The sequence below is a fragment of the Neofelis nebulosa genome, chromosome 1 (assembly GCF_028018385.1).
Source record: "Neofelis nebulosa isolate mNeoNeb1 chromosome 1, mNeoNeb1.pri, whole genome shotgun sequence".
Taxonomy (NCBI): domain Eukaryota; kingdom Metazoa; phylum Chordata; class Mammalia; order Carnivora; family Felidae; genus Neofelis; species Neofelis nebulosa.
The window spans coordinates 70899239-70913718 of NC_080782.1; the positions used below are offsets into that span (position 1 = coordinate 70899239).

The 14480-nt window shown below is 33.2% G+C and overlaps 1 protein-coding gene across 6 annotated transcripts in view; it reads right to left on the bottom strand.

The window, feature by feature from the left end:
- Positions 1-14480, bottom strand: part of FER (FER tyrosine kinase) — a 440848-nt gene that overhangs the window by 235194 nt on the left and 191174 nt on the right. For 5 of the 6 annotated variants that reach the window (XM_058725350.1, XM_058725344.1, XM_058725329.1 and 2 more), the window contains one exon: positions 8961-9164. In XM_058725350.1, the coding sequence (XP_058581333.1) occupies positions 8961-9164 (204 nt within the window). The remainder of the gene's footprint in view (positions 1-8960; positions 9165-14480) is intronic. The other variant, XR_009260552.1, reaches the window with a different exon arrangement.

The following is a 14480-nucleotide window of genomic DNA, read 5'->3' on the forward strand; positions in this document are numbered from 1 at the left end:
TAAATAAAACTTCAACATGCTGAAAAATTTTACCTTTCCATTGAGAACTTACTTTTTATAATGATTAAACAAAATTCAAACTGTTAAAAAACAGTTTGGAAAAAACAAGAAAGGAAGAAAATGAAACACTAAAAGGACCTGGAATGCATTTTGCCAAATGATAACCAAAAGAAACAAAGCATGAGATATGTGTGAGTTAATGAACAAGAAATGCATTTATATTATGTTTATATATGTCCCATTTGATAAATCTTCCAAAATAAAAAAATGTCGAAAGTTTGAAGATATTATATTATATCCAATATAGTAATAAATATCTGAAGACCACCTCAGATGACTGATAAATATTTCCTATTTGTCAATATAGTAGTAGTTGGTATTTCTATTACTGGGGTTATTCGTGTATTATTCTTTCACTAAAAGCACCTAGTCATTCACACACCATTAACAAAGAAATAAAATGCACAGTGACAAACAACAAATATCAGCATGCTCAACTCTTACACTTCGTGATTTCAAGACATCACAGAGGTAACATTTTCTCAAACTCTGACACAACCCCTTTCCTCTGTCTTCCTATTTAAAATAGGCATACAATAACCATATGGATGAATTGATAACAATAAATTTAGCATTAAAAAATATCTTGTTGGCCACGCATTTCAATGCAGGAAGCAATGGAATGCAACATAATATAATAAAAACTTCTTTCTGATTGTTCACAAAGTGCTTGCCCATACATAAACAGGTGATATGTACACATGCCAATATGAATGTGCTCTAAGAAAACTATGTTAAGAAATAAGAACTTTAGAAACTACCAAAATGTGGATACTATTTACATTCCTGGAAGATTACTTTCCTAGTTAAAAGATTTAAGAAATTAAAGCTCTTTTTCCATAGTACAAAATAAGATTAAGTTTACCAGAATTGAATTTATATCCAACCTTTAAATGGATATTTGTTTCATCAAGTGAGGGACAAACAGGAGCTAGCTTACTGTAACACCTAACCATAGAATATAAATTCAACCCAAGGCAGTTCGTGTTAGAATCAATTCAGAGCAGTTGTTAATAAATTGCCTAAAGAATTTTTGTACATAGGAGTCAAGTCTGCTATGATATACTGACAATGATGTTTAAGAATATTTCATATTGAAGACACTAATGTATTATTAGGCATGCAATGCACTGAGCAAGTTCTCTCAGGGTCTCAGTTCATTCATTGGTGAAACAAATATTTGGATCTCCTCAAAGAATGGGGCTTGACCACGTATCAATATACAAAACACTTTGCCCAGCATATGGCACATAGTACACAGTCAAATATTAAATCACCAAAGCAATAAGAATCCTTGGATTATAAAAATTATTCCAGGGGTGCCTGGGTGGCTCAGTTGGTTAAGAGTCCGACTTCGGCTCAGGTCACGATCTCGCGGTTTGTGAGTTCAAGCCCCGCGTCGGGCTCTGTGCTGACGGCTCAGAGCCTGGAGCCTGTTTCCGATTCTGTGTCTCCCTCTCTCTCTCTGACCCTCCCCCATTCATTCTCTGTCTCTCTCTGTCTCAAAAATAAATAAACATTTAAAAAAAATTATTCCAAATCCAGATATAGGAAAATAAACATTTTCAATGAATGCTTAAAAGTGTAAATTAAATTTTCTCCAGGGATCATCATCTGCAAGTAATCAAATATCCTGGAAGGCATTGTTATATGAAACTGATTAAGAAATGAAGAAATGCAAAAGGTTATAGAAGTGTAATATGTAATAACAATATAAACAACCACAAAATTTCAACCAAATATACAGTATTATAACTTGAAAGACTCTGAGAGTTAATCTTAAGAATTCTCACCACACACACACAAGTATTAAACTGTGTGAGGCGCATGGATGTGTTAACTGTCTTGATCCTGGTAGCCATTTTACAAGGTATGTGTAACAAACCATCATGTTGCACATGTTAAATGTACACAATTGTAATTGTCAACATTTACTGACAATATTTCTCCATAAAGTTAAAAACATACCCACTGTTTTCCCTTTGTATTCTTTCAGTCTACTCTTATACAGCAGCAGGGGACCCTGTTACAGGAGATCATTCCATTACCTTGCTTGTATTCTTATCTCCCTCAGAATAAAAGCTAAAGTCTTTACCATGGTCTTTAAGACACTATACAATCTGTCCTCCATCATCTCTCTTACCTCATTTCTAACCACTACCACTCCCCTCCACTTCCCTCCAGTCCCCCTCATTTCCTTCTTCTTTTAAAACACACTATACACACTCCTTTCTCAGGGAGTTTACATTTGCGGCTTGAATAGTTTCTCGGATGGACATATGGGTAATGGCCCCCCTACTTCTTCCAGTCTTTCAGCGTATGTCATCTTTCAGTGAGGTCTTCTTTGGCCACCCAACACAATATTCAGAATCCATTTTCTCACCCCAACTAAATTTCTTATCTCCATTTCCTGATTGAATTTTTCTCCTCAGACGTTAACACCATCTAACATCAAATATATTTTACTTTTTATCTTGCTCTTCGTCTCTCTCTTCCTCTAGAATGTAAGCTCACGAGGTGATAAATTTTTACATTTGCTTTGCTCATCACAGTATTCCCATGGTCTAGAACAGTGCCTGGCACATATTTCTTAGATCAATAACCATGTATGAATGAATGAAATATAACGCATATTAAATAACTGAAGTTAAAGAGACAAGTAAAATAACTTAACCTGGAAATCAATACTGAATAGTTCAGACACATGCAAACCCAAGATACTGAAGTACAATGTTGAATAGAAAGCAAGTAACATGATAAAATTCACAGAGAATCAAATTTCAAATCAGCCACTAGTGTTATAATGTCTTATATAAAATTCCAATACACATTTATAACTAGAGAAACATTTGAATAGAATAATGGGAATTTTCATTTAAGAACATATCTAGCTTTTATTTTAATATATATATATTTTTTAACATTTATTTATTCTTGAGACAGAGAGAGACAGAGCATGAACGGGGGAGGGGCAGAGAGAGAGGGAGACACAGAATCGGAAGCAGGCTCCAGGCTCTGAGCCATCAGCCCGGAGCCTGACGCGGGGCTCGAACTCACGGACCGCGAGATCGTGACCTGAGCCGAAGTCGGACGCTCAACCAACTGAGCCACCCAGGAGCCCCAGAACATATCTAGCTTTTAGTTTAAAGACAGTTTTCTGCCACTGATGTAGTAATCATGGTGAGTGAATACAGTGAGTGATACAACAGCAGTACTTACTTCATGGGCTGAAGTAAGAAACTGATTTCTAGCAATTATCTTTTTAAAGCGATCATGTTGACATCAGTGAAGTTCTCAGAGTCCTAACTGTGCAAAACCGATTAACTCACTTTCCTAAAGATGAAGATAAAGTAATGAATCTAGAAATGATGCTAAGACGTACGCTTATAAAATTCAGCTAAGCATCAAACTCAGGTCAAGAGTAGTACATTCACAAAAACTGTTGAGGGCTTGTTTCTTGATACTCTCAAAATTCCGAATATTATAATTTGACATTGTATAAATCTGTATAAATTTCTTGTAGCTCAGATAACATGAAGTTCGGTTCACATACAAACAGATTCTATTTCAAGTTTTTCTACACAGCTTTGCCAATGGTATCACAGAGAGAATCCAGACTAATCTATAAATCTAAAAATTTTTTTAATGTTCATTATTTATTTTTGAGAGCGAGAGAGAGAGAAAGAGTAAGGGGGGAAGGGCAAAGAGATAGGGAGACACAGAATCCAAAGCAGGCTCCAGGCTCTGAGCTGTCAGCACAGAGCCAACACGGGGCTCAAACTCACGAACAGTGTGACCATGACCTGAGCCGAAGTTGGACACTTGACAGACTGAGCCACCCAGGCATTCCCAGACTAATCTTTAAATAAGACACTTTTCTTTGGAGCGAATGTTGCTACTAATGATCTCTTAGGCAAATTCCAAAAGAAGCAATAAAAAATAGTAGAAAATAAATTTTTGCAAATTTCTACAAAGATCATTTTGTTGATTGTCATTTGTATTACATGATTAGATATCATGTAATATATAATTGAAAATAAAAAGTATGAATAAAAAATATAACTCAAATTTCATAAAATAAAAAATATATAGATACATATAATTAAAATATATCCAAAAAATCTCAAGGAATAGACATTGAACTGTTATGTTTTCACAACACATTTGCTACATCTAGAATTTGTTTCTGAGTTATCATTGTGCTACTTAAGAATCAAATATGCATATGTATGAAAAATACATAAAAAACAGAATCAGATTTTCTTGCTATACATACTTGCAGAGGAGTGTTATACAAGGAAGTCAGATAGAACAGAATAAGCACACAAAAAATGAGAAGTGGCTTCAATGAATGTATAATTTGAAATAATATTCTTGAATAGACCTCTTGAAAAAGAACTCAGAACAAGCCAGCAGAAGGAAGGAAGGAAGGAAGGAAGGAAGGAAGGAAGGAAGGAAGGAAGGAAGGAAGGAAGGAAGATCATTTCTGAAAGAGGCTGAGACGAATATGCTAAACAAAAAACAAGAAAAACTAAAATACTCCTTTTCTTGGTAAAATACCTTAAAATGAAAATATAAAACATAAGTTCTAGCTTTGTCAAATAAAAACAGCTCATGGAATGTATAAATATATAAATAACTCATTAAACCAGTACACAGGAAAGATTGTTAGAGAGTTTGGGGAATAGTATTAATAAGGTTTCTGTATGGCTTTCCTAAAAAGCCAAGTTAGCTTTTATTCATTCTTCAGATGTTGTCTCAAATTTAACATCCTTAAATTTCCCAATTAAAACCTTTTATAGCAACATGTATCTACTTTACATCTCTTATTACATTTTATAATTATATATAGCATGTGTGATTTATAAATGACTGTGAACCTCCCCCCTAGACTATAAGCTCCACCATTACATCCCAGGGCCTTAAAAGTACTTGTTCAATCATTATTTCCTGGAAATCAATATTTCCAGGAAATATTGGAAAATATTGAGGTTTTGGAATGGCTTTAATTATTAAGAAGAAAGTCTTCTAAGTCTTTAATTGTGTACCAGGGACACAGAAAATGATATCTTGTGATAGTTTCATTTTGACTTTAAGGTATTTCTTGCCTTCTCTGGAGTCCTTGAATGGTATTAGAGCAATTAAAATGATTCAAAGTATATTATATAAGCATATAACAATAAGGCACAAACTTGGAACCAACTGTCATTCAAACAAGTTTTGGATTACTCACTTTTACTTACTTTTCCTTGAGATTCATAGCATGAATTGAAAAATACATGTAGTTCAAAGAGCCTAGAGATTGTGGCAAAAGAACAAAGTAAACCTATGTGGTATGTTCTGAGACTGACTCTCCCAGATCTAACTGGAACTTAGCATATGATGACATCTAATAAATACCTTTTGAATAAACCAATGATTTAACACATTCAGATACCCAATTTCACACAGCAATTACAGCCTCCACTTTTGGGTTATTTTTGTTTTATTGACTCATATCCCTGGGACTTACATGTTAGTATTTGCTAAATGACTGGATAAGGAAAAAAAAAAAGATGATGATATGCCATTACATAGAGATTTTTTTGTTTTAAAATATTTATCATTGTGTTCTTTTTAATTCATCACCATATATTAATTCAAATTTCTCAGTTCAACCATTCCTAATTCTGCATCTTTAATATTTATCTGTTCGTGAATTCTACAAATGTCTTACCTACTAGGTTTTAGGTTCACTAAGAAGTAGGCCATACATTTTTCACTTTCATGTCCTTACACTGAATAACATGGTACTCTACAAAAATAGGTTTCTAACAAATGACTGTCATATAAATAAATTAGAGAAATATAAATTGGCACTTTCCTATTAATAATAAGAAATTCTTTCTGGAGTATTTTGTCTACATGTATTTTTGTTTTATCATACACAAAAACAAAGATTTGTGTATATATTTTCTTATCAAATGGAACAAAACCATTTAAATCTCTGTGAAAATCTATCAACATTTATGACACAAAATAAACAGGTTTAGCTACAAACACTAAAGATGTTTAGATGCAAAGTCTCTTACATCAAGCACCCTAAACAGGCTAGTAACTATGGAAAAGGTCAGTGAATAACAACGAAGATTACAGAGACTGAGATAATCCTGTATGTATGTGTGTGTATATATATACACCTGGATTTACAAAATTAATAAATTTAGCATCTAATAAAAATTACAACTTAGGGTGCCAAAGTGGCTCAGTCGGTTAAGCGCCTGAGTCATGATCTCACAGTCCTGAGTCATGAGTCTCACAGATCTCAAGTTCAAGCCCCACGTTGGCTCTGTGCTCAGAGGCTCAGAGCCTAGAGCCTGCTTCAGATTCTGTGTCTCCCTCTCTCTCTGCCCCTTCCCCACTTGCGCTCTGTCTCTCCCTCAAAAATAAAATAAAAACGTAAAAATAAATAAATAAATGAATAATCAAAAGAAAGTACAATTCTTGCTTGAATAAGACCAAAGATAGATATTCTTTCCTAGAACAGTGAAAAATGTAAAAATTAGAAGTATCTGTGTCCATCTTGATCATTCATAGTGTTCACATAATGTTCACAGCAAGCCGAGTTTCACAACCTGTTAAAAAGTAACTGCAAGGACTGCTGGGGGCTCAATCAGTTAAGCCTCCGACTGTTGATTTCAGCTCAGGTCATGAAGTTCTGGTCCTGAGATCAAGCCCCAAGTAGAGCTTACTACAGAGTGTGGAGCCTGCCCCTCTCCCACTAGTTCTCTCTCTCTCTCTCTCTCTCTCTGCCCACCCCCCCACCATCTTTCTTTCTCTCTCAAAATAAATAAATAAACTTAAAAAAAAAGTAACTGCAATATGGGGGTGCCTGGCTGGCTCAGTTGGTTAAGCATCTGACTCTTGATTTTGGCTCAGGTCATGATCCCAATGACATGAGATTGAGCCCTGCATTGGGCTCTGTACTAGGTGTGGAGCCTGCTTGGGATTCTCAAAATAAATAAATAAAAGCTTCAAAATAATTGCCATCCTACACTGCAGTTGACAGAGACAATGTTTTTAAAAATAGCATTACTTGTGATTGTGAATACCTCAAACCTTAATATATAAATTCCAAAACAACACATTCATTACTATTTAAATTTCACAAATAAATCTCATGGAAACCTGAAAGAAACTTTTTAAATTAACTTTTCCAATTACATGGATATTTCATATAAAGTACATTTTATTTTCTCTCAAGTGATGTCATCAAACAATGGTAAAAATGTCTAATATTTGCAAAGTACCTTACACCTTATGAAATACATACTTACTGATTTGATTCTCACAATTTTGGTACCAGCTATTACCCCCATTATTTCCCAAACCAGAGAGTTTCTAGAGTACAAACTGGGACAGAAACCCAACTCTTTTCATACCAAGTTCAGTGCTTTACCCACTTCTTGGTATTTTTCTTACTTTCTAAAATTTCATCTTTCTTTATGTCTTCCTTTCTTAGTACACCTGTCCCCTCATTTACATACAGCTTTTATAATCTACTACTGGATTATAAACTCCTTGATTGGACTATAATAGGCAATCACTAAATATCTCATAATGAATTCCCCCATTTATTGGCCCCTTTCAGGCAACAGGTATATGAGGAAGGAAATGAGATAATTTTAGCTCATGAAAGATTTACCTATACAAATTGAAAAGAATTTAAACCTCCCCAGTCTATATCACCTTAAAACTTCTTTTTTCAACTAATTTAAGAGCTCAACATTATATAGTGAGAATTAACTAAATAAAATTAGGCAGCGAAAAACCTGAGGCATTTACAGAAATACAGGCACTCTCATGTGTAACAGAGATCTTTGCAAAATTTCAGTGACAGAAGGAAGCTGAATAAAATCTTCAAATGTGAACCTGTAACAATGTGTTATTTTTAGAATATATTATGCTATTCATTTTAGTCACTTAAAACTAAATGGTGATATTAAAGACAAGGGATAATTTGCAAGTAGACCTTTTCCTTTTGGTTTCTAAGAATAATTTAAATTCCTACATTTTAAACTATGTGGTAATAAGGGAAATATTTCAGTCCTGTTTAATGTATCACATATTTTTAAAATAGTAGCTGTTAGAGCTTAGTAAATAGATGGAAACATTCATATAAATTTTAGTTTACAGTTTACCAATAACCTTTCCTTCTGTAATTCACATACCATTTTATAAATAAAGCCAACATGGTCACTGATTTTAACACAGAAGTTTATCTACATCCATAACTTAAAGGCACATACAAATTATGACAGCTTTCCAAGATATGAGGAATGACATACTACTAGAAACAGTAGGTTGGATGCATGAAAGTAGGAAAATATTATTATCAAGGTGAGGTCTGAATACTATACAAAATTAACAATGAATTAATTAATAAATGAAGTGTTTGAGGGATGCCTTGGTGGCTCAGTCGGTTATGTATCCAACTGTAAATTTCACCTCAGGTCATGACCTTGCAGTTCATAGGCTCAAGCCCCTCATCAGACTCCCTGCTGACAGTGCAGAGCCTGCTTGGAATTCTCTCTCTTCTTTTCTCTGCCTTTGCCCTGCTCACACTCTCTCTCTTTCTCTCAAAATAAATAAACTTTAAATGAATTAATAAACTTCAAAAATGAATTAAATGTGTAACAACTATTTTTAATTTCTAATATTTAAAAATACATATTTCCTTAACAAGATTAACATTTTAGTGAATTTTGGCACACTGTATTGAAGAAATTCAAGACAAAGTAAAACTAAATACTAAACACAAAGTGTTACAGGCATTTATCACAAACTATTCACCCTCTTATTATAATTTTACTGCAATGAATTATGTCAAAATATACATATAAACTAAATTGGAAACGTACATCAACAAATTGTATGATAAAGTGTCTCCTTTGTCCATCAGAATATACAGAAAGGACATATTCACCAGGTTTCCCATGACTTTCTCGCACCAAGAAGTCTCCTTGTTGTTTTAAAAGTTCTTGTGCTTCTATTCTGGGAATTGCACCGTGGTACCAGTCCTGTTCTGCCAGGGGCTTCTCACTTATGGAGACTGCATCAGAGTACTTGAGCAAACATTGAAAAAAAAAAAAAAAAAAAAAAAGAAACAAATTAGAGAAAATAGGAATTCTTGCTGGTAAAATTTATAGTAATTATAAATACTTCTTACTTATGTTCCTCCTTTTAATTAACTGACTAAAAGTCACATAATGAATCTGAATTTTTCATAATTAAAAAGATATGTATCTCCTGGAGCACAATATTAGCATTTAGTGTTGGAATTTATAATCTTATTCATCATATCATAAAGTAAATCCATAGATTTAAAATTTACCAACCAGATAATTATGATAAAAGGGGTATTATCAGAAAATTGTCACAAAATGACTTCATTTTCATTTAAATCAAAAGTTGAGTTAATTATTTTTATGGGAAAACTCTCAATGACATGGGCGGTAGACTGCCCATATGCTATATTTTAGAAGCAATATCTAAGGCTTTATTAGATGCTGCCCTGCTGTTATACCTTCCCATTCTTGCCCTCATTCCCCTGACTTCCTTAACCATTACCTCTGCCACATGTCTGGTCCTGACCCTGTAGAGCAATGGCCAATAAAGCCTTAGGAGATGCAGTATCATTGAAAATCACTAACATGAAATTACAAACATGTGGCAAAAACAAGGGAGGAATATTAGCCATGAGCATGGCAGGAAACGCCATGAGCATGGCAAAATTATCTGTTATTTTAGGAGGCTTCAAATGCTAATACCGAATAACAGATAACTAAAGAACTAATTATATCTCCTTGAAATTTTCTAATTGGTAATAGATGGAAACAGTTTCTAGTTACAAGTAAAAGGTACGTTTTTATTATCCAAAGAACTAAATTGCACTGAATGGTTAAGAGTACTCTATGGCTGAGGTACAAAAATGTGCACTAACTCTTAGGATTCTTAGAATACAATATGCACAATGTCTCATGAGAAAGTAATTTACAAATTTCCCCAATTGTATAAATTGGAAATTAGAATTAATAATAAATGAAAGGCAAATACTCATAGATAAGGTTTCTCAGGCTGACATGATGAACTGTATATAGGGACAAAGTGTGAATCTTTGTGGTAAATGAAAACTAGTTCTGAAGACAGTCTTCATTGTTTTGTACCACTGAAGAGGCCCAAAAGATATTGGTACAAGTTCTATTTTATATGATCTAAAACCCATCCTAATGATTAAAAAAAAGAACCCTGAAAAATCCCAAAGAGACTTCAAAGAAGAGTTCACATTTTGGTTTCTATTACTTCCACTTATGATATACTTAATTCCTTCAATATATACATGGTATGACTTACATGAAAATTTTTTGTAAGGTAAACAAGACTCATTCTTTTAGTACTAATTATGATTAAATAATATTTCAAGAAAATTTTAGTTGTGTTCCCCCAAACGGATTTAAAGAACAAATTACATAAAGAACCAGCCACAGCTATGAGATAACAGTGCTTTTAAAGACCAATGCATTATCCACACAAAATTAACTCTTCGTGTATACTGATACTAATAGTTTATCATTCTTAAAGCAGGTCGCCAAAATTATTAAATATATCTTTCCCAAAATTTTATCACAGCGTATCTCACTATAACAAACACCAACATTTTTACTGTAATAGAAATATTTCCAAGCACTGCCCATGGCAAAAATTTTTTTTCATAAAAAATCAATAAAACAAGAAATTCAATGTCACCTCTTTGCAAAGAACTTGTTTTTATCATTATCTTTCAAGAAGGTCTACCTATTAGAAAGGCATCGCAAACAAGGATGTCACATGCCTCATTCCTTATCCTATTCAACTTATCCTCCCAAATTTTGATTTATTTAGAACTGGAAAAATGCAGAGCCTGGAGTATTCATTAAGTCAGAAGGGCATTTGAAGCACAAAAGCTGAGCTAACACCAAGAAATTCATTTAAGGATTTGAATGTGAAGAATCTCTTTGGGGGAAAAAAATCATCCTGAAAGAACATCTAAGTTTGTTTATTTGTTTGCTTTAAAAAAAAGAAGTGAATGGGAAAGAATTTATATTACTATTTCACAGGGATTATACACCAGTTGTTTGATTTATTAGTTTCTTTGAAATAAAGAGCTGGTGTTCCCCAGCTCCTAGACAATATAAAATGTAAGCTGAACTGTGAGTGTGCATGTGAACTACACATATGTAGGAAAGCCCCCACCCATCCCCTGTCTGGGTCTATCAGGTTTCACAGGGACTTCTCTGCAAGCATTGGAAGGAATCTTTTTATTAATATGATTTTAATTAAATTCCAATACAATTTTGCAAGCTTGTTAGTAATAGAAGGTAGAATGTTTCAGCAACAAAATCCAACATCCCAAGAGCTGTCATAATTACATCACAAAGGAAATGAAGCTTTTTACTTCAAATATCAGTAGGGAAAGATTTTTCCTTGTCAGTAAGTTATCTAAAAATTTTGCCCAAGATATGGGGAGGAGGGGGCTTCTTTTTTTAAAGTTATAGTTAATCTAATACAATTACTGAGTTATACTTGATAAGACAATCTTTCCTGATTAATTGGGCTAGCTGTTTAGTTATTTTCTCTGGGCCTGGTTCTTAAAGGATAGTCCAGTAAAAACATACTGGGATTAGTCAAATCAAATAATTGGTATAAATGAAGATGCAATGGGTAGTCAATACTAGAAAATGAAAATATTTTTTTCCTGAGGAAAGAATAAGAGCCTATTTTTTTCTTATCCTATTTCGGGATAATTTTCAAGTACGTAAAGAAGATTTGTATGCCTTTATGTCAAACATTTCAGTGCCACATGAGCTCCTTTTTGAGAAGTAAAGAAAAATATTAAAAAAAAAATCAAGAGTGCGTGGCTGGCTCAGTCGGTAGAGCATGTGACGCTTGATCTCATGATTGTAGGTTTGAGCTCCATGTGGGGTGGAGAGATTACTTAAAAAAAAAAAAAATCTTAAAAAAAATCAAAGTCTAGATTCTATTAAAATTAGGCACCTAAGAAATGATTAAAAAAAAAAAAACCTAAAGTAAAACACCATGGAAAATATATAAGTAAACCTCTCAAGGAACTTGAACAAGCTAAGTAAAACTTCAACACAAACATAAAAATGTTTAATAATTTTTTAATTATAAAAATGATATTTAAGTACCTTTTCTATTCTTACATAAATTTAGCCATTAATAATCTAAGTAAAGAATTATTTCAAATCTAATTTAATATTACATTGGGGTGAGACCAAGTAACTCAGGATTTTCAACATTTCTCAAAAATTCCATAAAGACCCCTTTAATTTTATCACTGGAAAACTTGAGATTAGGAATCAAACATCATACACTCAGAGGTAAAAGAATCACCAAACAGTTGCAAAAGGTTGGAAAAGGTCTATTGAAAAGGAATCTGCCTGGTGGTAGTAAAAGCTATTTTCAGTGAAAGAAAAATGTAACCATAGGTAGAAAATATATTTTACATCATTTAGGGTTTGACAGTTGAATAAAAACATAAAATGAGAATATGAATAATAATGTTCTTCTTGCCACATTTTTTTCAAATTACTAAATAATTCCATTTTGAATTTATTGAATGAGTTAACTCTTAAAACAACGAAAAATTAAAAAAAGCCCAGGTATTTGATCTTAATGATCATTGCCTCAGGCTAGACAAACAGGATATAAATTAAATACAGTAGGGTTCTGTCTTTATGAGGCACTAAGGTCTATCTGTATTCTACAAATTCTAATGTTTTTAGCAGTAAGGTAGAATTTATCACTTTTTTTCACGCACTGATATCTTTAACCAAAATAAAGGTACTTCACCTAATGTTTATCTTCCACAACGAAACTAGCAACAAAACTCTTACTCACAAATTTCTTGATTTGTTGTACTTTCTGAGAACCTGAGTTTGTTTAGTCTTTAGCTAATACTATAACTGTTGCCTAGCATTAAAACTAGGCAGAATTACATGCTGATCAGATTTGCATTCTAATATAATTCTTTCCAAAACTTTACCTAAAAAGATAGACAAGTAGGCCAAACTCAAATATTAGCCTTACTTCCACAACTTCCCATTTCCTTGATTGCCTTTTTGTGCACCTTCTTGGATCTTTCATAAGAGACACTATCTCTAGCAAAATATATTTTCTAAAGGTCTTTCGTTTTTGTTTTAATGCTTCTGCTTCCTCCTATACCTTCTGATTTGCTCTGACTTTTTTTTCTTCTTTAGTTCCTGTACTCTTCTTCTCTTTATTAGTAATCATTTTCTTTTTTCACTTTAGTATTTTTATCCATTTGCTTTTTCCAATTGTACTCATGACTCTCATTCATCCTCTTTTATCTGATCATTTCACTGCATGTTTTCTACACTTTTATTTTTTCATTAACAAATATTCTTTCCTTAAGCTCATACAATATTATATATACAATGTGCCACAATATCACTAATAACACATTTAGGTCAATTAACTGTATTCAGTGCTAATTTCATGTTATACATATCAACTAAAACTATTACCAGATCATCTAATAACTCATATCTCAGGAAATTTAAATGTTCATCATCAAGTTGCGATTGCTTGTGAAGAATACAGTATCAGTCTGACATGATCAGATCATTGCTTTAAGCATTTGCTCAAACGTATAAAAGAAGAGGGTGCCTGGGTGGCTCAGTCGGTAAGCATCCGACTTCAGCTCAGGTCATGATCTCATAGTTCGTGAGTTTGAGCCCCGTGTCAGGCTCTGTGCTGACAGCTGGAGACTGGAGACTGCTTCAGATTCTGTGTCTCCCTCTCTCTGTTTCTCCCTTACTCCTACTCTGCCTCCTCTTTCTCAAAAATAAATAAGCATTTTAAAAAAAGGTCTTAAAAAACAGATATTTGCTCTCTATACAGTAAAAGTATAGGTTATAGAAAATAAATCTGACAAGTCTTTCTTAAAAATTATGTGTGATAATGATTCAAAACTAGCAATTCTGAGAATAATACTTAGTTTTCCTAAACATAACTAACTGGACAGTAGAATTCAGTGTATGTCTGGCAGTGATACAACGCAAGAATTTTTATTTTTATTTTCCCTTTTTTCTCATTTTCTACATCTTAGTGTCTGGGGGACAGGAGTGACTACAAGGAGGGGAGATAAATTAAAACCATAAGAGCAAACGAAGACAACTAAAGTTTAAAATATATAATATTTAACCTGAATTTAACAATATGCATTGTTAAAGGAAATACAAGGTTGCTCTCCTAGGCTTAAAGGAGAACACTAAAGAACACAAGCAGTTTATTATGTTATGCTTGAAAAAAAACTGCATTTCCCTATGCCAATGGTGGTAGCTAAGCATTATAATACT